Source organism: Nelumbo nucifera, chromosome 4 (genome assembly GCF_055504915.1).
Source record: "Nelumbo nucifera cultivar China Antique chromosome 4, China Antique-T2T, whole genome shotgun sequence".
NCBI lineage: Eukaryota > Viridiplantae > Streptophyta > Magnoliopsida > Proteales > Nelumbonaceae > Nelumbo > Nelumbo nucifera.
The window spans coordinates 22,333,676-22,357,495 of NC_142652.1; the positions used below are offsets into that span (position 1 = coordinate 22,333,676).

General features: G+C 42.3%; 1 protein-coding gene across 6 annotated transcripts; it reads left to right on the forward strand.

Moving 5' to 3' along the window:
- LOC104597855 (uncharacterized) lies at positions 1-22,283 on the forward strand. 6 transcript variants are annotated; one of them, XM_088904045.1, is made up of 6 exons: positions 1-509; positions 10,171-11,545; positions 11,954-12,073; positions 12,189-14,231; positions 14,320-14,714; positions 14,790-20,350. In XM_088904045.1, the coding sequence occupies exons 1-4, from the start codon at positions 105-107 to the stop codon at positions 12,200-12,202; spliced, it is 1,914 nt and encodes a 637-aa protein (XP_088760171.1). In that variant the 5' UTR covers positions 1-104; the 3' UTR covers positions 12,203-14,231; positions 14,320-14,714; positions 14,790-20,350. The 6 variants fall into 6 exon arrangements, with proteins under 6 accessions (XP_088760171.1, XP_088760170.1, XP_088760172.1 ...); XM_088904047.1 differs by adding an exon at positions 8,965-9,093 and having other exon boundaries at positions 52-509; positions 11,954-14,231; XM_088904044.1 differs by having other exon boundaries at positions 11,954-14,231.
- The last annotated feature ends 1,537 nt before the right edge of the window (positions 22,284-23,820 follow it).

Sequence of the window (23,820 nt, forward strand, 5' to 3'; positions counted from 1 at the left end):
GCAATTTACCCAAAAATAAAATAAACAGCCTTACCCGAAAAAAGCGCAACCGAATCCATAGAGTAGAGAGCAATTCCATTTGCGGTTCACACTTGGACGGGCCTATGGCCGACGATTCAGAGGAGGGTGCGTTCCCGGAAGAGCAAGGTTCCGCTAGCTCGGATTTGGAGGCATGTCCGTCTCCCAGCAAACGCCCGAAGACCCTAGCCCTTAACCCATCTCCGATCTCCAGCTCGAAAGGGAAAGAGAAAATCGAATATGAAAAGGAGGAAGAAACCATGGATTCTGTTTCCGACGTTTGTGGTATTTGTTTGTCTGACGACGGGAAGGCTATCAGAGGCTGGATTGATAGCTGCAATCACTACTTCTGTTTCGTCTGCATCATGGAGTGGTCCAAGGTTGAATCTCTTTGCCCTATGTGCAAACAGAGATTCAGCACCATTCGCCGTCCACCCAAGGAAGGAGTTTTCCTTTCCGAAAGGATCGTTAATGTCCCTGTTCGCAATCAGGTCAGATCATTCATCTTTTCTTTTAAGTGATCCTTGTTCCTCTTTCTAGTTGTAGTGATTGTGCTTATGTTTATACTTATTATTATTATTATTATTATTATTTGGTAGGCTTGTTTACCTTTACGAAAAAGAATTTCAATGTTGTATGAATATAGTTATTGGTTACCTTTTAGTGGTAGTATCTCATTTTTTTATAGGGTGTACTCAGTGACAGTGCCGAATGCTGATTAGTACCCTGGTCTGATATTGGTTTGTACATGAGCTTTCAATCACAGAAAAAAAAAGTTTCCCATGCGGTTAATGTCGTTAAGTTAACATTGACAACTAACAATAAATAACACTAAACTCTATTAATATAAGCATGTTACAAAGTTATATACTCAGCAAAGTCAATACACGATCAATGAACGGAGTTCAATAATACATTATGCAAGAAGAAATTGAAAACATGTTAGTTAGGCCACACCATGCATCAGCAACAATGTCCCTGAATCTAAATTTGCTCCCCTTGGATCTATTTCTTAGTGCGTGAGGATAGAAGTCGCCAGACTCCATGATTTGATGATCTATATTATCCTCCAGCTTTGTGCTTGTGCCCTGTAAATATTCTAGTGAACCTCCAGTAGACTTAAGTCTCAGATTAGAGTAGAAAAATCACAAGGAAAATTGGAAAGCTGGAAAAACTGTTAGAGGCCTCTATGTATTGGATCGTAACTCAAAAAGGTATTAGAGGAAAGGGGAAAGAATGTTACAATGGCATACATGACTGAGATTCTTTTGCCCCTTAAACAGAAATCCCTACACTTGATGCTAATTCAAAGTGCATTTGCTAGGCATGAGATAATATGCAAACATCTGATCATGTAAATGTTATAGTGAAGATTTGATGTTTTCCAAATTATGTGCAATTGTACAAGAGATTTGGTTTTTCATACATGGTCATTATTTCTGATACTACAACTTAGATGTGTTCAATATGCTAATATTATCTTGTCTATAGAGGGGAAAAAATTTCTAGATCATAGTTGTTAAGAAGTAAAAGGAATTTAGGTGATATTGGAGTGCCCAGTGTTCCAGGTGCCTAAATGATTGGTGTAAGTACATGGAATTTGACATCGCATCACCTGCAATAAAAACTTATTGTGAATTTGCATGAGCGGGCAACGTAGGGGTCGTATCTGTGTGCTAAAGCATTAAAATAGTAACACCGAGTTCCAGCATAGCCGTTTCCCATGACTACACTTGCTGCCCTTCCCATTTCCCCAATGCAGAAGGACCTCATAACAGTACACAATGTTGCGACCTCCCAGTGCAGTTCCTTCATGCAGTTCGTGGTGTAGCAATGATCTTGTGGCACATTGCAGTGCCCTAATCCCACATAGCAGGATAGGGATGGCAATTTCCCCCGTAAAACCGGGGCCTCGCCCCGAACGGAGTGGGTTTTCCCCGACCTTAAACAAGGACGAGGCGGGTTTTGTATATAATTCCCCGAACCCACCCCGAACCCGAAGCTAAATTAGTAAAATATATCTAGGTTTAATATTGATATTTAAAATATCTCTAAGTTTTCCCTAAATTTTTAAAATCCTAGGATCCCATAATTTTATTTTTGAATTATCCCTAAAGTATTATAATTCAATTCTAAAATACCCCCAAATTCCTATATCCTATGTATAAATTGTCCATAAAATAGATATTTTTTAAGTAATTGCCTTGGAGCGGGGAAAATTCGGGGATTCCCCGTCCCCAATGGGGAATGGATGCCCTGTCCCAAACCCGCCCCGTTGCCATTCCTATAGCAGGATCATCATGCTCACTTGATGTGATTTGCTTCTTTCTTATTGCAACCTTGTGACCTAGCATCACATTTGCGCTATTTTATATCTTATGTCACACAACCTTATCAACACTTAAACATTTTTTAGAGTAACTTCTCCTGTGACACATATGGTCAAGCTTCTAGAAGGGAAGTAGCTATATTCATGCTCACATGCGGATTCCAGGAAGAAGCGGGAACTTCAATACTGATATAACCGCATAGACATGTGGCAAAACCTAGCCCACTTAACTGTTTCAGATCCAAAAAAACTTTGGACTGCTTTCCCAAAGCGGGAAAGTTTCCCTCCTTTCCCAAGGCAATCTCTATAAATAAGGGATCTCAATGATCCCCACACAACATTCCATCCCAAACCCTATGTAAGCTCTGCTAGTTTGAGACCTCAGCTTCCCTATCCTCTTGCTCTCTGCCTCCCAGAGACCACTGCCACCACCATCTACCGATTCTATCGTCTTTCAGGTGGATATCTCCAGTGCCCTACAACTTAGACCTACAATGGGATTTTACAGTTTCCTGCAGAACATTAATTTCACTATGGGAAATGGAGAGCACATCCACTTCTGGAAACAGATGGTGTATAGCTCCTTCGAAGTCCCCCCCCCCCCCCCCCCCTGTGTTTCACCCCCAGACTTTTAACTTGGCAGTGAACAAGGATGCAGCAATCAAGGATAACTATGAAATGGTCACAGGTAAAATGCAGTTTGGTGTCCCAGGTTGTGTAGGAATAATCAAGATTGGGAAGAGCCAGAGCTGTTAGATCTCCTTGCACTATTTCATAGATACAAAATCTAAATCAGACCAAACAATGAGGATTGGATTTGGTGGATGGAATCCAGAAATGGATCTGGTCAAACACAGTTTCATCTAAAACTATATTCTTTCTGTGAACTGCTATATTAGATAGAATCCTTACAATCAACAATCTCCAATTGAGAGGGATGACCATAACCAACCAATGCAAGCTATGTGGTCTTGAGGAGCCGGTGCATCATTTATTGATGCATTCCCACTTTTCTTTTTGTGCTTGGATGCATTTTTTTAGACTGTTTGGGGTAAGCACCGCTCTTACCAGAGATGTGTGGTCCCTTGTTGTTGCTTGGAGGTGTAAGGCTTTCAGTAAAAGAGGGACCATCTTGTGGAGGTTGGTACCTGTGGTCATTTGCTGGCTCTTGTGGAAGGAGTGCAATGAGAGTGCGTTCAACACAAACAGTTCTCAACTGGAAGCACTACTAGGAAGAATGTAGAGAACCCTACATCAGTGGTCATGCATTCACAAAGAATTCAGACTGAAATATATTAAAAGAGCCATCCCATAAGCTGACAGGGAAGAGAAGTTCAAGCCTGTTAATTCCTTTTTTTCTATGATGATCTAGTAGGGTGTTCTTATTATCTGTTCTGCTGATCTTTTATGGATGCCTATATGGCCTATGTACTGTTGCTTTGAGGAATGCTTTTCCACTTTTAATAGAATTTTCACCATTTATCAAAAAAAAAAAAAAACTAAGTGCTGGTTTAATCTCTAGTTTTATATACCAGTCAACAAGAATGTAATTGAAAAAAAATAGTCATGATTTTTACCAAATAAGAGTGGATTTCATAAGAAAACATAGTTAATTACCATATCCAAAAATATATCTGTTTACTCAGAATCTATCAAATAATTCGTCAAGCAGGATGGTGAGAGAGTTCTTATTGGAGGTCAAAACCAGCAGCATAAAACTCTTTGAAGTGTGAAGATAAATGGTTCACCTTTGTAATGTTCATGGTGAGTGAACATTTGATATGATTGCAAGGGTGGGATATAGTTTTGTACAAGGCTTTCTATTTTGGGTTGATATGTATGTAGATGGTTATATTTTGATTTAAGCACTAACAATTTAACGGTGGATATGACTTTAATAGAACAGATTGGTGAAACATGATTCATGTAGTCAACCCCATATAGTTGGGAATCTTGGGATAAGTCTAGGATGACTTATCCCTTTTTCTTTTCACCTTGATTGTTGATGTGCTTGGGAGATTGATCCATAGAGCAGACTCGAGGAATTTGATAAGAGGGTGGAGAGTAGGAAGGGAGGAGGTTCCCTTAACACTTCTATAGTTTGCAGATGATACTATTCTATTTTGTGAAGGAATGAACTTCAATTGGATCCGGAATCTAATTGACAATACAACTCTTTGAGTAGATATCTAATCTCAAGGTGAACTTTGATAAGAGTTGTGTGGTGGGAGCGAATGTGAATGAAAGGGACCTAAGGGAATTTGCAGGTGAGCTAGGTTGTGCAATTTCGGACTGGCCCCTGGAAGAGTGTTAGCTTTTCGGCTCCGGTAGTGGAGAGGTTTGAGAAGAGGCTGGCAGCCTGGAAGAGAAATTATCTTTCTTTAGGTGGGAGAGTCAGTCTCATTAGGTCTACCCTAGCTAACCTACCTATCTACTATCTGTCAGTGTTTAAGATCCTCTCAAAGGTTTCCAATCTTTTGGAAAAATTAATAAGCAACTTTCTATGGGAGCCTGGAGAGGAGAAGAGAGATCATAGGGTGAGTCACTAGGTGTAAAAACTAGGAGGTATTGGGATTGGTAATTTCAAAAAAGGAATATGGCTCTACTGGGGAAATGGTTGTGTAGGTTTTCATTGGAAAGGGATAAATTGTGGACTAAGATTGTGGCTAGCATTCATGGGTTGGGATCCTGGAATCTTGGCAAGGGCTTCAGCTGCTTCTTGGAAATCCATTCACAATCTGCTTCAAATTCTCTCCCCTTGGATCAGGTATGGTCTAAACTCTGGTAACCGAATAAAATTCTGGGAACAACTTTGGGTCGGGGATTCTCCTCTGAAGGACCAGTTTCCTTCCTTGTATGCTCTATCAGACTTGAAAAATGAACCCATATCTTCCTTCTTGGTCCCTTCAGCCTCCACTTTTGGCTTTGGATGAAACCTAGGCCTGCGTAGGGCAATTAGGGATATAGACATGGATAACTTGGTAACTTTGCTAGCCTCCCTTGTGATTGTCTTCCTAAACCGTGCTAAGGAAGACACCAGATTTTGGACCCCTTCTAGCTCTGGTACCTTTTCTTGTGCTTCATTCTTTGAAACCTTAACTCAACCTCCTATCCCCTTTGGGTTGCCCTTTCCAGTTAAGGAAATTTGGAGTAAGCCTAATCCTCCTCGGGTTGGTTTTTTTTGTTGGGAAATTTTCCTGGAAAGAATCAACACTTTAGACTTACTTCAGAGAAAGAGACCCAACTATTGTCTACTTCCTAATAGATGTGCTCTTTGTAAAGCTGATGGGGAATTTGGCTACCACCTCATGGTCTCTTGTAAGGCTGCTAAAACTGTTTGGGAGTGGGTTTTCTCTCGTTTTGGGTGTTCTTGGTATCTTCCGGAGACTGTCCAAGGTTTGTTTTCTCCTTTTTTCAATTGGCCTAGGAAGCGAGGGAAGACTATGTGGAGGTGTATTAGGGCAGCGGTATGCTGGTCATTTTGGGAAGAAAGAAATGCATTTTTTTCCGACAAGGAAAGAACATTGGAAGAATTGTTAGATCGAATCCTTTTAAGGGCTGTCCACTGGCTAAAATCTTTGGAGTTGTTTCCAGATTTTCCTGTGGATGACTTGCTAAGAAACTGGAAAGAGATTGCTTCCAATGCTAGATGCAAGAGGACTCTTTGTCCGTTTTTTTCCTCTCCCCCCTCGGGCTTTATAAAGCTGAATTTTGATTGCAGCAATGCAAGGAATCCAGGGCCCTCTAGGATTGGAGGAGTCTTCAGGAATGAGGAAGGGATTGTTATTGCTTTATTCTCTGGCCCTATTGGAGAAGGTGACTCTCTTAGGACTAAGATCCTTGCAGCGCTTGAAGGAATTCGAAGAGCAAAGGAATTAAGTATCAGCCGTTTGATCCTGGAAGGTGATTTGAAGGTGGTGGTTAGTTGGTTGAAGACAGAGGACAGTGGTTTGTGAAACTTTAACAATGAAAAAAAACAGTTCTTATGGCTGGGTAGGGACATTGAGATTCAGCATAGCTGGGTGAAGAGGAGTGCCAACTCATTTGCGGATGGGTTGGCCAAGCAAGGAGTGAATAGGGAGTCTGTTTTTTGGGCTAGTTTTTAATCTTTTCTCTTTGCACTCCCTTTGTTTTTTGTTTTTGGGGAGCTAAGATATTTTATCTCCCCTCTGAAGGGATGGGATATCCATCACATGGACGCCCAAGACTTGTGGAATGGATAGGGCGAATTTCAAAAATTTCTCCCATCTTTGCAGGGAATCAAATTCCCTATATTTAGAAAAACATGTTTTTTAATGATCAATCTTGAATCAAGAACCAAACCAGATCTGAACCAAAAGGAGTAGGGGGGAGGATGTACCTGATACAGAGAAGCAATATCTCCCAATGGAGGTGTTCACGCCCAAGGAAGGATCCAAAATCTGCTCCCACTGAAGATGGCGCAGTGCAGGATGGAGCAGAATCAACAATGTTCTTCCAAAAGAACTTGACCCTTCGCAAGAATCAATTGGATGGCTTGTGAGTACAGCTCCAACCAATCTTTTCCCAAAAGATTGGAATCAAGATCAGATCTTGATTTCTCCCAAGAACTGGAGATCGAATTGAAGGTGATGGCGGCGGTAGGAAGGAGGCGGCAAGAGAGAATTCGCAGGGTGCAGAAATCTCTCTTCTTGTGATTTTTAGCTTTGAAGAAAATTGAACATCAACCACTAACTCTTGCCGCCCCTTTCTTCTTTCATAATCTTAAAGGGATCAGCTCCTAATTCCATTAGGAGTTGCTAATCCAAATCATATTTGGATTAGAAGTCCCTTTAAGTGATAAAGGATAACCCTTATCTTATCTGCAGATCAGATCAGCCATCTCCTAATCTAATTAGGAGGCTTTCAGATCTAAATCTCATTTAGATCTTGGACTCTCTAAGTGGATAGGGTCTAGGCCCAATCCTATCAGCTGATCCATCTCAGAATTCGCCCCTTTTAATTGACTGATCAAATCAGCCCAATTCGAAATGGGCTTAAGGCCCATTTAAGGTTATGTACTCACTTAGCCTTCCAAACTGCTGCCCAGTTGGGCTTCCTTGTATGGCATGGGACCCAAACATTGATCTACACATCAGCCACATAGGTTCAGCCCAACCTTTGTTACAAGGCCTGGCCGAATACACTGTTATGGACAGTGCACCCCCTGAAACCCATCTTATGGGCTCTATGGGCCCAACACTTACCCTAAGTGGTCCCTGGGCCAAGCCACCTTATAACACCTAGGGACTTGTGGGCAGATGCAAGATTAGCCCATCAGGTATTATCCTCAATGGTCTTACACTTAACCTCTCAGCCCATAATGATCAAACACTGCCCGACAAGGGAGGACCTCTCCCTCGACTGCAAGGAACAGTGTTGCACTCTCCGCTTACATGGATCCCGGGAATTAAAACCTTTTGCAAATCATTTCGAAACCATAACATATATATATATATATATATATATATCTTTATATAAATATATTTTGCAAAACAAAATCTCAACAATTGAAATCGGTTGCTGGCAGTCTTGGTTTCCATCAGAGAGAGTGCATCCCCGATCATTACCTTTGTCCGACAAAGGGGTTGATCCTGTCACTATGATCACCCACTCAGATGAATTCTCGGACTGTCCCAACATACCCAGGTTTTGACCCCCACTAAGGATCTCACTGATTGGTACATCAAAGACAGCCCAATCCGACACCTAGTGTAGTATCATAATCGAGTCTAGGGGTTAGGTGTAACTTTCTAGTTTTGCCCATCTATCTCCAAGGTCCAGGGCAATACTGGAAATCTGGTCCGGTTTAAAGGTTCTATTAATCCTACACTGCATGTGCTTCGGGTCTCACCCTGGTAGCTGAGACAAGCCACCCCAACAGTTGGCCGCACACCAGTGTCAGCCTTGGCAGGATAAATCTCCCCAGACTTACCCAATGGCTATGAACATTCTAAACTAACACAAGTCTCATTAAGTATCTAGTTTAAGGGTATTACACAGAAACACACCACAGGAACATGAATCAAATGTGTACTTTATTCATTTACAATAAATTCATAATGTACATAATTCTGATTGAAGCTAAGGGCATACAACTGTCTAACACCCTCTTGTATCCATATTCCTTCTTTTCTTTTAATTTAATGAAGCTGGTGTTATTGATAAAAAAATGTCTTGGATGACGGCGATGATGATGATGATGATGATATTATAATTGGAGGGGATGGGGTCATGAGCGTATAGGGATATTTATTACATCTTTTATGTTTGTTGGTTTTTGTTGTTGGTTATTTGGGTTGTTTGTATGCCAATAAAAAAAGTTATTTGGGTTGTTTGTATGTGGAGTGGTGTGGTCTTAGCTGGGTTTGTCTCAGTGATACCTTATGACCTGATGTTGTAGTTATTGGCTTTTTTCTTTTTAAAATTTTTTATTTACTATAAAAAAGGAAAGTATTTTCTAGATTTCCTAGAGAGAAAATGGTCGTTTTTGAAATTTAAAGGAGTAGTTCTTGATGTTTTGACTTTAAACAATTACACATTAGGAAAGTTGTGGCCAGCAACGAAAGTATTGGTTGGTAACAAGTTTCTGGTTGCAGTTGGCTTATATTGAGGATTGGCATTCAACCCATGTCATTTTGCTAGATTTTGTCGGATGGTCAACCATGCATGTACAGATGGTGCACATTGCAAAGCTGTACAATGAGTGATACTTTAGAATCAAATGTGTAAGTATGACTAAGTTTCTTCTCTAGATCACTGATCACACCTTTCTCACTTCCAATGAGGAGATTATGTGGCATACTGTCCGTTATATAGTTATGCTAACTTGCTAAGTCCATCCCAGCTCTATGGTTCATGCATTGGACTTTTTCTCTAATGATGTTGGCAATCGTAAGCCCAAATTTATTACTATAAAGCTTCCATGAAAAACATGCTTTTCTGTTAGGGTAAAATTTTCTGCTCGAGTAGGGTTTTAGGGTTAATCATGCTGAGCCCATTTTTAACACCTAAGCTATCATGTAGAAGAGTTATTGGTTTTCTGTTTTCCTTTTCTATACAAATTATCTAGCAATCCTATCCTCATGTATGTTTGTATTTTTACATTTATGCATAGAATTTTTATCATTTTATGTATTACAAGTAGAACGTAAAAGTCGAATATTCTTTGAAGATAAATAAAGAAGAAAATATCAAGGATTACAATAGGTGATAAGGCATCACCCGAACCCCAGAATCATTCCAGCCCTGTCTTATTTTCAAAAAAAAAAAACATCAATTACAGATCAGACCCAATTAATCTCTTAAAACTTCCCACATAGTGATAAGGCATCACCCGAACCCCAGAATCATTCCAGCCCTGTCTTATTTTCAAAAAAAAACATCAATTACAGATCAGACCCAATTAATCTCTTAAAACCTCCCACATACAGAACCCTAAATTATGCAACCAAAGCCCCTCCCTATACCATTTCTCCTGTCTTTCCCAGAGCCCAACCAAGAAAACTACCCATCAAAACCCCTTCCTACATGCAGACAGCAATAAACCTTCACTTCAAACCTTCATCAGTAGAAAATAAAATCTCCTTTTTTCTCTTCATAGCTCTTCTTGTCTCCTTTACCCTTTTATTAATTCCGACCCCAAATAGATCTCCACTTAATCTAGCAAAAACCTTTGAAACTGGTAAGTTTGGAAATTTTCTGGTGCTTCTTAAAGTGGAATTTTCCATCACTGCTATAAAAATAAAATAAAGATAATCCTTCGTCTACCGAGCTTACTATTTAATTGTTGGTATCTTTCCCAGGTTTACCATCCTCTTGGAAATTCAATGATTGGACCTTCTGACCCTTATGCAGAAGTTCGGTGTACTGAATGCCATAGTACTGCAGATGAAAATCTTCTACTACTTTGTGATCTTTGTGATTCAGCTGCTCATACTTACTGTGTTGGACTTGGTGTAACTGTACCTGAGGGTGATTGGTATTGCCATGATTGTGCTGTTTCTAGGGATGACCACAGTAACAGTCAAACTGACATTGATGGTTGCAATCAAAATTTTTCCAAAAGCTTTGGTACCAAAGTAGCTGAAACACATGTTTCAATTTTTGATATTGTACGAGAATCAGATACCCCTGAAGGTGATGTCTCTCCCTCCATTGTAACTCAGAGGGGCACCTGTTCAGCATCTAGAGTGAGGGAAACCTGTATAGCTCAAAGGGACACAAGTGCAGCATCTCGAGTGAGTGATGCCACTGTAACCCAAAGAGACACCAGTGCGGCATCTAGAGTGAGGGATACCAGTGCAGCATCTAGAGTGAGTGATCCAAGTGCGAGAACATTGCGACGCTGCCGCAATGTCCAAGTTCGTATACAGGCCTTAAGAGAAAATTGGAGTGCTTTACGAAGTGGATCAGTGCGCTTCTCATCTAGTTTACTTGATTCATGTGGCAAAAGGAATACAAAAAATAGTAATGGGGCAATAATTTCTGACAGATTAAGTCTTTCACGATCATCACCTTCCATGAGTTCTCAGCAGATAACTTCCATGGACAGCGTTTCTGGTGATACGTTCAGCAGTAGAGGTTCATATGATATTGATAGAGCCTGGAAAATGTTGGACATTGCAAAATCATTACAACGGGCTCCTAAAGGGACCCACAATGACCATCAGGACTCTACTTATCCCTTTACCAAAAGGCATTCCCCAAAAGAAGCAAACAACATAACCTCAACATTTTCTGTACCCAAAAACAAAGCATTCACTGGCACTGATCTGGGAAATGTTAAAATAGAAAAAAGCTATAATTGTCGAACCTCTGAAAAGGAAAAGCCAAGTAAGGAAACAATCAAAGAGAGAGTTAAGGTGAATGCATCTCAGAAGCATGGAGGGAAAATCGAACAACCTTGCTTCAGTGGGGGATTGACAAACTCTAAGGATGGAACAGATGGGAGTGCTTGTCCGATTACCCTGGTTAATTCAGCACCAGGGTGTTCTGAGGTATCTTGTGGCAGACCAGAGTTTGGTGTATCTCTACTTAGCAAGGTAGGGACTCCTATAGGACGGGGTGAACTGGAAAAGGAACTTGCTGAAGGCACAACAAGAAAAGATGATGCTAAGAGTGAGGTCCAGTCTTTGGTGAAACTTAACCTGAAGTTGCTAAACAGAGATAAAAAATTAGGTATGGTTTTTGATAGTTTTTTTTTTTATCAATATGGCTTTTGATAGTTCCATTTCAAAAATAAAACATTTTCTTTTCCTGCTGCTTTAATGATAGATGGTTTATATTTCTCCAAATCCAATGTGGTAAAAGATGTTTCCCAGATAAAAAAAAAAGATTCCAACTAAACAAACTTTTTTTTTTTTTTAAATCATGAATGCTTGCATGTGGTTCCTTTTCTTGTCATATTCATCCATGTGATGTAGCAAATGCATTTAGGTTGTGTTTGTGAGCCTGCGACTACTCTTTGATTACTTTTTTGTGGCATCATCCTAGAAGGAAGTCTTTTTTCACATTTGGGTACCCTTTGGAACACCTCATTTCAGTGGATCCTAAGATCAGTCAATGAGTTAGTTGTTTCTTGGCCAGGGGAAGAATATGGAGAGGACCAGAGAAGAAATACATTGGGGCTTGTCCCTTCCAGGCTAGTCCTTGCCTCCTTGGGTTCTAGGGCTGTTATGGTCATCCTGTGGAGGAAGTTATCAGAAGGTAGTTTGCTAGAGTATGTAGAAATTCAAAAAAAAAAAAAAAGGAAAAGGGAAATGGTTCCTTTAATTGGTCAAGAAGTAATGACCACTAAAACCTCCTTTTGGCTTTTCTGCAGAAAACAAAAATTAGAATATGATCATAAATTGGCTGATAAGAAAATGGAAAAGGAAAGAGAAAAAGAATATTGATGGTGCACGATCTGGATGCTCCTAGCTGTAAAGCAGCTCGAACGCCTGCCGCTAAGTAGGTCGCTCGAACTGCAAAGAAAAGGAGGGATCAGAAAACCTAGGGTGGCTAACCCGGTGAGGAGGGGAGTAACGTACCAGTCAATGATAATATGTGAGCTGAATATTTGAGAACAATGAGCTAGAATGCACTTCATTGCACGTACCGGGGTCCTAGGGGGTTGATGCCCTTATATAGTTGAGCTTCCGTGGGTCTCATGAAATGACTCCGGGATCTTGGGTCCGTGTAGATGGGATCCATTCCGCTTTAGGAGGGGAGTAACGTACCAGTCAATGAAGTCTATCGTTACCGTCCGATCCGGGCGGGGAGAGGATAAGTCCTGCCGTTACGCGGCGTGATCCCGAGAGATTCAGAGTCCACTGAGAAGTTTCTGGAGTTGATTACGTGATCAATTGCCCCCCACTCCTTGTGCCAAGGGTCCTGACCCGGCACGGGGAGTTCATGACGAGCCCAGGTGGATTTAGCACGATGTCTAGGTGATACGAAGGGCGGACCTTTGGTCGGACCTGTATGACCGCTTGGCTCGACCAAGAAATGACCCAGATCGCATATCAGGTATGCGTGGACATCACGCCGATTATAAACTTCGCGGACGTCACGCCGATTATAAACTCCGCGGACGTCAAAACGTGTGCTCAACTGATTTCAACCTCAGGTGGCGTGCAGTCGGTTTTCATGGGAGCCATCGGATCACACAGATCTTGACTGTTGATCCTCGGGATATGGTGACTATAAATAGGGGCCAAAGGGCCCATTTTCCTCGCCACAAACCGCGTGACTGAGCTCTTTGAGATCGCGTTCAAGTCTCCTAGCTCGGTGTCAGCTATCCCCATGTCCGAGGTCGTTTTGCTTTCTTTAGTCTTCTTTGGTGAGTTCGCCTTTCCTTGTTTCCGATTCCATTGTCCATTCCATTAGTATGTCTAGCCTTAGTTTAGATAGTCTTTTAGATGGGGAGCGGTGAGTCCGCTGGGGCCGAGGCGGCAGAGTCTCGTCCTGTCGAGGTGGGCACCTTGGCGTAGGATGTTGACTCCAACCCGTCCGAGGCGGACTCACCTCGGCAAGAGCGTGAGGCTTCTGGTAGGCCGGCTTCCACTTTGCGTCAAGGTCGATGATGGGGAGTGGTGAGTCCGCTGGGGCCGAGGCGGCAAAGTCTCGTCCTGTCGAGGTGGGCACCTCGGCGCAGGATGTTGACTCCAACCCGTCCGAGGCGGACTCACCTCGGCAAGAGCGTGAGGCTTCTGGTAGGTCGGCCTCCACTTCGCGTCGAGGTCGATTGCCGGACAGCTTCGGCCCGTCTTCAATGACAGTGGACAGGCTCTTGTCCTTAGTAGCTCGGTATAGGCTACCCAACAACTTAGTATACAACATTCCCTTAGGCAACTTTACGTGGGATCACGACCATGACGAGATCGTGGTCTTCGAGGAGCAGCTTGTAGCCGGGCTTCGTTTCCACTCCATCCCTTCATAGTTGAGATCGTCAAATTTTTTGACATCGCCATAAACCAGTTCCATCCGAACTCTATCCGTAACGTTGTATGTACCATCTCACTTTTCCACGATTATAACCGACCCCTGGACCTCGACACCTTTTCCTCAATCTTATCTATCAAAAATAATTCAGCCTGTGTTTTCCCCGAGCACAGGCGAAGCTATAATATGTCTCCTCACCCTGGGTATAAATTGTTGCACGAGCTCCCAAACAAAGTCTCGGCCTAGAAGAGGTGTTATTTTGTAGTCCATAACACCGAGGAGTGGCCGTTTCCAACTCACTGGAGGGCTGCCATCCAGGACCCCAGCGTCAGATTGGATCAAAAGTCACGGGAGGAAGTCCGATCTTGGGCGAAGCTCGGGCTGAAGTTCGATAATTTCGTGACCGAAGAGAAGCTCGTACAAGCCGGGCTAAGTCCTCCTGGTAGGTCATCATCACAACTGTTGTACTTGTTTTCTTTGTTTTATTTTACTTTGATGTTGTATCTAACTCTGTACGTCATCTTTTGCAGCTGCCATGGCTGACATCCCCGCTGACGAGCTTTTCAGGAGCATGTAGAAGGGGAAGCAGAAGAAGAGGGCCTCCTAGAAGGCTCGCCTCCATGAATACACCACTACTCCCGACATCGGCACCACCGTCCCTGAGCAGCCGCCAGTGATCAACTTGGTCAAAGAGGACCAAGGTAAAACTTCTCCGCCCCACTTGCCCGAGGAGACCACATCTTCCGAGCCTCAACATGCTTAGGCGACCACCCGCTCGAGTGGTGACACCTCAGTTCGGAGCATCTTGACTCCGAAGTTCGGTCTCCTCAAGAGCAAGGACGCAGTCTTTGCCGAGGAGGTTGCTCGTTGGGCCAATTTACCGGTCGCTTAGCTCGGGGCTAGAGCAGCAACTCATTGCATGGTGGTACGTACTCAACCTTTGGGCTATATTATTCATAGTTTTTTCTCCATACTTAGATTTTGTTTCTTCTCTTGGCAGGTGAACTCTTCGATCCATGCCCTAGCCTACCGGTCCGAGGTGAACCTGAAGCAAGCTCTCAAAGCCGAGGAGTCCTCCTGAAGTGCCCACTCCGAATTGAACCTAGCTCGCAGCGAGATCAACAAGCTACAAAAAGATGCGCGAGCTAAGAAGGAATTGTTGACTCTGTTGATGGCAGAGAAGAAGGAGCTAGAGGAGCGCGAGGCGACTCTTAAGAGTGAGAACGAGAACCTCGAGGCGCTGGTGAAGGAGTGGACTGATATTTTGCTCAGTGCAATAGAGGAGGCCAAGGTCAAGGCCATCGAGGAGTACAAATCTTTGGCGAAACATTGTGATTTGTTGATTGATGCTGGGGCAGTGGGCTACCGCAAGGGCTTTAAGCTTAGCAGATGGTTGACCCGGTGTGAATTCCCACATCTCGATCTCAGTGCCATCACGACGTCGAAGATCACCAAGGAGATGGCCGTTGAAGCTGCTAAAGACCCAGACTCCGAAGAGGAGAGCGATGATGACCTTGGTGACGAGACATCAGAAGAGGGAGAGGGAGATGGTGCCGCCGAGGATCGTATAGAGACTGACCAGTCTATCGATGCTTCTACTGGGGATGAGGAGCCCCGAGTTGATTGATGCCTCTTTTCTTGGAACCCCTGTATATACTCGATGTCCTGAGTCTCCGAGCTCGGTTATATAGTTGTAATCTTCTTGTTCTTGCTCCCCCCTTTTTTTTTCTTTTTTTCTTTTTCTATGTACCTGAAATGCTTCATTAATGAATACAACAGTTCAAAAATTTCTTGTGTGCAAAAAATTTTTCTAAGTATAGATTACTCCCGAGCTAGTGAGCTAGAATCAAATAGGAGCAAAGATTTTTCTAAGTATAGATTACTCCCGAGCTGGCAAGCTAGACTCGAATAGGAATAACCCAACGTCATTGTACGTCGAGGTGAACAAACACTGTAGGGTATATGCCCGACTTGTCTGTGCCTAGGCTATTTTTGCCTTACCCATGCCAAAGCGATTGGGGTTTTCGGTTGCCCATGCCGAAGCGACTAGGTCTTAGTGAGCCTATGCAAAGAGGCGAATAGGTATTACATTGTGCCGATGTCTCTTATCAGCTCGTTACCATAGCCCTTAGGCTTCTAAGAGTGACTTGGAGTCCTCTTTCCAGTTCGTCGTCCTTAAGATTAGCTTGGTGATCTTGTGGACTTAGTTGTTTTTCAGTTGCATTGGGGTTTCACAGATAGTATCTCCTTAGGTTTTCAATGCTCCAAGCTCGAGGTACTTGTTTTCCTTCCATAGTTTTGAGCTCGTAGGTTCCTTCTCCAAACATTCGTCTCACCCGATATGGACCTTCCCAGTTCGGGCCAAGCTTACCCATGTCGGGCTCAGGTGCCATTACCTTATAGAGGACCAAGTTGCCGACTCGGAGTAGTCGCTTCTTGACCCGGGCGTTATAATACCGAGCTACTCTTTGTTGGTAAGCCACAGTTCGAATGGGGGCCAAGTCGTGCACTTCTTCAACCAGGTCTAAGTTAGTCCGGAGCTCGTCATTGTTTGCCTCTTCATCATACACTTCGAGCCGCAACGTTGGTACTTCAATCTCTGTCGGAATCACGAATTCCGTCCCATATGTGTGGTTGAAGGGTGTTTCAACGATCGCGATCTTGATGGTAGTCCGGTAGGCCCAAAGGACACTGGACAACTCGTCCACCCACAACCCTTTGGCTCGCGCAAGGTGATCTTTCAGTCTGCGGAGAATAGCCCTGTTCATCACTTCGGCCTATCCATTTGCTTGCGGGTGTGTTACCGAAGTGAAATTTTGCTGAATTCCCATCTCAGCACACCAGTTTTGGAATTTGATGTCCTCGAATGCTTCCCGTTATTCGAGATCAACACTCTGGGCAGTCCGAAATGACATGATGTTTTTCCAAAAGAAATTCTGCATGTTCCGGGCTGTGATGCTTACCAACGGTTTGGCCTCCACCCATTTTGTGAAGTAGTCTACTACCACGACCAAGAACTTCCTCTGCCCAGTTGTCGGCGGAAATAGACCAAGGATGTCAATTCCCCACTGCACGAAGGGCCATGGGCTAGTCAAGTACTTCAGGTCGGCGGTGGACTGATGGAGAATGTTGGCATGCCTTTGACATCTGTCACATTTCTTGACAAGCTCGAGCACTTCTGCCTTCATAGTGGGCCAATAGTAGCCCTGCCTTAATGCCTTTTGGGCGAGCGCTCTATTCCCCAAGTGTCCTCCGCATAACCCTTCATGGATGTCGCGAAGTACGAACTCAGCTTCTGAGGGTCACAAGCAACGTAGGTAGGGGAGCGTGAAGGACTTCTTGTATAGTCGTCCGTCTATAAGGACGTATTGAGCTGATTGACGCTCTACCCTTCGAGCTGCATTACGTTCTGCAAGTAGGGTTCCGTGGAGTAGATAATCAATGAGCGGGTCAATCCAGCTCGGTTCCGCTTGCAACACGGGAGCGACCTCTTCTGCCCCCTCGAGAATGCTAGGCTGAGGTAGGTCCTCTATATACACAATTCGCATGGTGTTGCTGCTGCTACTTGCTAGTCTTGACAGGGCATCGCCTTCAACATTCTCGGATCTTGGTATCTGCCTGATGAAACAAGAGCGAAAGCCTGGTAGGATCTCCCTAACTTTGGCTAAGTAGGCCGCCATAGTTGAGTCACAAGCTTTGTAATCACCATTGGCTTGGTTAACTACCAGCTGAGAGTCGCTACACATGATAAGATGTTTTGTACCCATTTCCTTCGCTAAGTTTAGCCCGACAATTAGTGCCTCATACTCATTGTTCGACGCTTCGAATCCGAATTGGAGAGCGTACTCCAGCTTCACTTCGCTCGCTGGTTGGATGAGTTGTCTACGTGGAGGATCCAGGGCTCCTCGTCACAGGTCGATGTTTCTCTAACCGGGACCGGTGCCACGTTGGTTGACGCCTCTGACACGTTAGTGGGCTTAGTCGGTTCAGGGGCCGGCGTGTTGAATGTGCATTCTGCTATGAAGTCTGCCAAGACTTGGGCTTTGATCGCTAGCCATGGCTCAAACTGGATGTCGTACTCACTCAGCTCGATGTGCCTCAGAGGTCTATTAGTAAGGACAACGATGGTATGGGCTTGGAAGTATGGGCGCAATTTCCGAGCTGCTACTACTAGCGCGTACGCTAGCTTCTCGGTGTTAGGATATCTAGTTTCCACGTCCTGCAAAACTTTACTTACGTAGTAGATGGGTCGTTGGACCCAGTCTACTCTGATCAGTATCAAGCTGACCACCTCGTCACTCGCGAAGAGGTACAACATCAATTCATCTCCTTCCTCAGGTCGTGTTAAAATCGAGGCGGTACGTAGGTACCTTTTTAGCTCATCGAACGCAAACTGGCACTTTTCGATCCATTCGAAATTTTTGTTCTTTTTTATTGCCTTAAGAATGGGTAGACACCGACCTGCCGATTTAGACATAAATCGGTTTAGGGCAGCTACATAGCCAGTTAGTCGTTGGACTTCCTTGATTTTTTGGGGTGGTCGCATATCTAAAATAGCCTTAATTTTATCCAGATTAGTTTCGATGCCACGTCAGTTCACTATGTAACCGAGGAGCTTGCCCGACGTGACCCCGAAGACACACTTATTTGGGTTTAACTTCATATTATACTTCCTTAAAATTTGAAAAACAACATTTAAATCATTGATCAAAGATCTAGAAAACTGGGTTTTCATGACCATGTCATCAACATAACACTCCACTTTATTGCCAATCAAAGGTTCAAAAATATTGTTTACAAATCACTGGAAAGTTGCTCCAGCATTTTTCAAACCAAAGGGCATGACTTTGTAATAGTACAACCCGAGTTCGGTTACAAAAGTAGTTTTATCCTAGATGGCTATGTCTATCCTAATTTGGTTGTAGCCAGAGTAGGCGTCCATGAAACTCAGCAACTCATGCCCTGAGGTCGCGTCTACTAGGCGGTCTATTCTGGGCAGGGGAAAGCAATCCTTCGGGCAAGCTCTGTTCAGGTCGGTGTAGTTGACGCACATGCGCCACTTGCCGTTGGCCTTCTTCACCAACATGGAGTTGGCGACCCAGCTCGGGTAATGGACCTCCCTGATGAAGTCTGCGGCGAGGAGCTTCCTGACCTCCTCATCGACTACCCTCCACCGCTCTGGGGCAAGGTTGTGTTTTCTTTGTCTAACTGGCCATTTAGTTTATGAGTTATCACACTAGGGTCGATTCCAGGCATTTCTGCCGTGGACCAGGCGAAAGCATCTAAATTATTGAGTAAGAAACTTACTAGTTGTGTTCGGAGCGGTTCGCTTATCAGGGCACCGATCTGGAGAGTCTTGGTCGGCTCGGTCTCGGAAACCGGTATGTGGACTCTCTTCCATCGGGACAGCTCGCTCCTCGGTGCAGTCTACTGGTTGTTCCAGTTCGACGTCTTCCGCCAACTTTGCTTTTCCCTTGAGGGTAGCCTCGTATGACCCCTATTCCGTAATCGGTCGGAAACTTTATCGGTAGATAGTAGGTTGATGCTATCGCACGTAAAGCGTACGTGATGGGCCAACCTATGATCGCGTTGTAGGGGGACGGAGTCGCGACCACCAAGAAGGTATGTTCGAACCGCTCGGTGTTCGGCCACGTGCCCGCCTCCACCGGTACTGTGGCTCGACTGATAGGCCTGACTTCTTCTCCGTTGAACCCTATTAGGGGAGTATCCGCCGGTTTCAGATTGCTTTACTGCAATTGTAACTTGTCAAAGGTCCCTTTGAAGAGGACATCGACCGAACTGCCTGAGTCCACCAAGATCCACTTCACTTCGAAATCGTTGATGATGAGCTTTACGACAAGGATGTCGTCATGAGGGTACTGAGTCCCACGAGCATCATCCTCGGTGAAATAAATGGGTTCTTCTATCCGAGGTCGCTTTGGTGGGTTCTCTGCCTCGTGCTCCAGTTCTCAGACCGAAGTTTTCCCTGTTGCTGTTGTGCACCCCGCTACAATGGATCCACCAGTGATCATGTTGATCACTCTGATGATCGGTCTTTCTTCTGATAGCGGGCAAGGTGGCTACTCATTCTATCTACTAGTCTCTGGGGCTTCTTCCGATCTCCCAGTCGGTCCCCCTGCCCTTTCTCCTCGCGCAAAATGTAGTTTTTCAAATACCCGCGGCAGATGAGTTCCTCGATCTCGTCACGGAGGTTTCTGCAATTCTCCGTGCTGTGACCATGGTCCTGATGAAAGTGGCAATAAACATTTGGGTTCTTGGTCGCTGGGTCTCTCCGTAGCTTGGGTGGCCATCTGACAATGGAGGAGTCCTTAATGGCCATTAAGATCTCTCCTCGCTTCGCGTTAAGGGGAATGTAGTTGGTTCTCTCCACTGGTGGGGTCCTGGAATGCCGAACCAACCTATAGCTTTAGGAGGGGGACTTGCTCCTCGAGTGTGGCGATTTGCTTCTTCTCCTCGGCGACTTGCTCTTTTTTCTTTTCTGTCTGTCAGCTGTATGTAAATCATTCTTTATATCACAATTAGTAAAATTTGATTGTTAGTAATAAAAGTTGCAACTTTAAGTCATTTTCTGTGCGCCTGAAATGCCTCTTTATTCCTTTCAATAAGTTCTATAAAAGGCAAAACTACTGAGGAGAATAACATGTCAAAAGAAAAAATAAATAAATAAACTATTGACGAGAATAACCATCATCGTCTAAGCCTTGGAAAAGGGTAAAAACTATCTTGAAATGGTTATAGGCTTATAGCCAATGTTTGGATCTTTACTTGAACTAAATTAAGTGTTTGGCTTTGATGAATTCATGACTTCAAAACCAGTTGGACGGATTGCACAAGTTTTTCACCATTTTAATTATATAGTGAATTTTTGCAATTCCAGCCTACCATTTCATCTGAAGTTGATAAAAGAATATTTAAAAAAAACACGTTTATGTGCTGATTTTCTTATGTGTTTTAAAGTTATTATTATTATTTTTATTTTAAGACTACAGACTGTTGGAATTTTAGTTAAATACAAAATAGACTAAGACATTATCGGTCATCTTTTTGTGGTATTTTAAAAGGGTGAAAACAAGGAGAAAGATACATATGACATTTTTTATAAGTAGCTTAAAGGTAAAAAATGCAAACGAAAAAAACAAATAGTGCTGGATATTTGGTTATACAGGAATACAAGATAGAACTACTTTGTTAAATTCAAAATAAGTAAATATATTGGATAAGATAAATATGCTGATATTTTTGTTATAAGAATCAGTATGAAAAAAAATATTATAGAAGATTTTTAGTGAGTTTGGTTAATTAAATATATTACATGAAACTTTAGTCAATTAAAAATCATGCATATAGGCACTCTGCAATTGCAGCAAGTTACTTAAAAAGATTTAATTGTTGATACTTCCAGCAGAATGTATGGATTTGAATAGATTGGGAAGTTGAATGCAGCCATCACCAAATGGTTGGTGGAAGGCTTCAATGGTTATTAAAATGGAGGTCTTTATTTAAATTTATACAGTAAACTATTATTATCACCTGAAAATATGAAGCAAAAGGGCGGTGTTTCAGAATCTAGAGAAGCAATGAGTAAAGGGATGTTACTATCTAATTTTGTTATTTATTTTGAGGGCAGATTTGTAACACCAATTTGTGAAGAAAATCTATTTTATACAAATAAATAATATGATGGTAAGACATAATCATTATACCTGTAAAGAAGATGGTATTTACTGTAGCGTTTACTTAAAAGGCAAATCTATTGGGGAGGATAACCATCATCGTCTAAGCCTTGTGCCAATTATATGGGGTCAGCTACATAATCCTGTTCCTCCATTATTTTCTGTTCAGTGCCATATTGTGGAGAATAACGATATGGGGAAGAACATCACTATTGGAGAGAATAATGATATTATTAATTTGGATGAGAAAAATTGCCATTGAGAAATCAGGAAGGAACTAATTACCTGATGCTGCTTTCAGGAGAAAGTAATTAGAGACAGCAAATTAGCAATATGATATAGAATTCTGAATTGCTATAAATAATTGATGCATCAATAAAACAATAAGAAACCAACATACGGTGTTTATTGTTCATTTTGCAGGGGTTGATGGATTCAAAGAAGTTGCAAGGCTTGCTACTCATACCATTTTGGCAGCGTGTGGGTTGGAGCACACAAAATCCTGTGTCCGCCCCTTTCCTAGCTCAATATGCGCCCACAACGTGCAAAGCCAGCAGCTCCATATGTCAAAATTAATGCCTAGTTCATGCAGAGAATGCTTTTACGTCTTTGTAAAGGATGTTGTAAACTCCATCATGGCTGAGAAAATAGCCAGTGCAGGGCTGTAGGCTCATCATGTTAAAAGCTGTTGAAGTTTCTATTTGATGGAGGCTCGTCATTTCTTCCTATCATAGCACCACAAGAGAAGTGGATTAATTATAGAGCTTCAATCGATCAATATTTCCTTATTCTGTGACTATTAATTATTTCCTTGTTCATATTATAGTATAATGCATTGGCACATAGAAAAGGCAAGAGTTTTGTTATATAATCAAAGCCTAGGTTAGATTTTTTGTATCCTTTTCTATTGACCATTAATAAACATTGGAGTTGAACCTGGAAAAAAATTGACTCAACCGGCAAATCCGACCCAATCCAACCCGAACAAACAGGGTTAGGATCCCATATTTAGCTATCTGAGTTCCAAGCCAGAAAGAACTGGGTTGGGTTGGGTCATGGGGTCAACCAGTTGACCCGTTTGTCAAGTCTATTGGGACTATTTATGTATTGTTAGATGTTTTCACTCTTTATTCTTAACTATTTAGGTTTTACTTTTTGAATTGTTGAGTGTTCAAGATTTTTATTTTATGTTTGGAATTTTAAGGTTAATTCCTTTAATTTTGGCATTTTCATGTTTTTTTTTGTTTTTTTAAATTTCAATTATTTTTAGGGATGACCCAAGATGAACCATGGGTCAACCCTAACCCAAACATTTAGGTTAGGGTCTAGCATTTGCTTATCCAACCTGAAATTCATCCCAACCGGAAATCAACCCAAAGCTTCTTAACCCAACCCAATTGCCAAGTCTAAGGGGAATGGTAATCATTCCATTCATCAAAACACCCTAATTTTAATTTCCAAAATTACCCCTTGATATTCTTTCTATTTGCTTTACCGTTCGTCCCATCCGTCAAAACACCAATTTTTAAAATTACGCTTCACTAATTTTTCTATTTGTTTTACCGTTGTTTAAAATCTAATAGTTTTTGTCTTGAAAGCCCTGATTTTTATTTTCAAAATTACCTTCACTATTTTATTACCATCTATATGCTTTACCCCCATTAACTGTGTTTATTAGTTTATTTTTCTTGAAAACCAACAAAATGATTGGTCAGAAAAATGGGCAAACAGATATAATGAAGGTTCTTAGACACTTGGCACTAATGGAGTTCCAATTGTTTATGTGCTTCATTTTCAATCATATTCAGTCTTTTTCCAATCACCCCAATAAGCTTCAATAGCAATATATGCTGACATTATACTCAATATCATTTTTATCACAATTGCAAAGTTCTCTTATTTCTTTCACTCTTTTAAGTTTTGAAAATGCAATAGGAGTTTTGGTTTAATTTCAAATTTTGTATTCCTTTGATATTTTTCCTGTTTAATTAGTTTAAAGTAGTTAGGGTTTTGGTTTAATTCCACCGAGAAAAGGAGTTTAATTCCTCCTTTTTTATGATAATTTTATGGATAAATGGCTTAAACATACCATGAGTTGTAAAATCCTATTTTGCCTTTCCTATGCGTTTTATCATATGAAATCTTAGCTCTTTTAATAAAGGGCGATTGCATCCCTCCTCTGTTTTATATTTGCTTCAATTACAATTCATTTGGAAGGAGTACAAATACAAATATGTAAAGATACCACGTTGGGTTAATCAAGATGTGTAACAGAATCAAAAGCTAAATCTGTCGTTAGACATAGTCTTCCCCCTAACGAATGCAGAATAACCACAA

Coding starts and splice junctions, on each gene's coding strand:
- LOC104597855 (XM_088904044.1), top strand. CDS start 105: ATGGCCGACGATTCAGAGGAGGGTGCGTTCCCGGAAGAGCAAGGTTCC. Junction 510..10,170: donor ATGTCCCTGTTCGCAATCAG/GTCAGATCATTC, acceptor TATCTTTCCCAG/GTTTACCATCCTCTTGGAAA. Junction 11,546..11,953: donor AAACAGAGATAAAAAATTAG/GTATGGTTTTTG, acceptor TTTCTTGGCCAG/GGGAAGAATATGGAGAGGAC.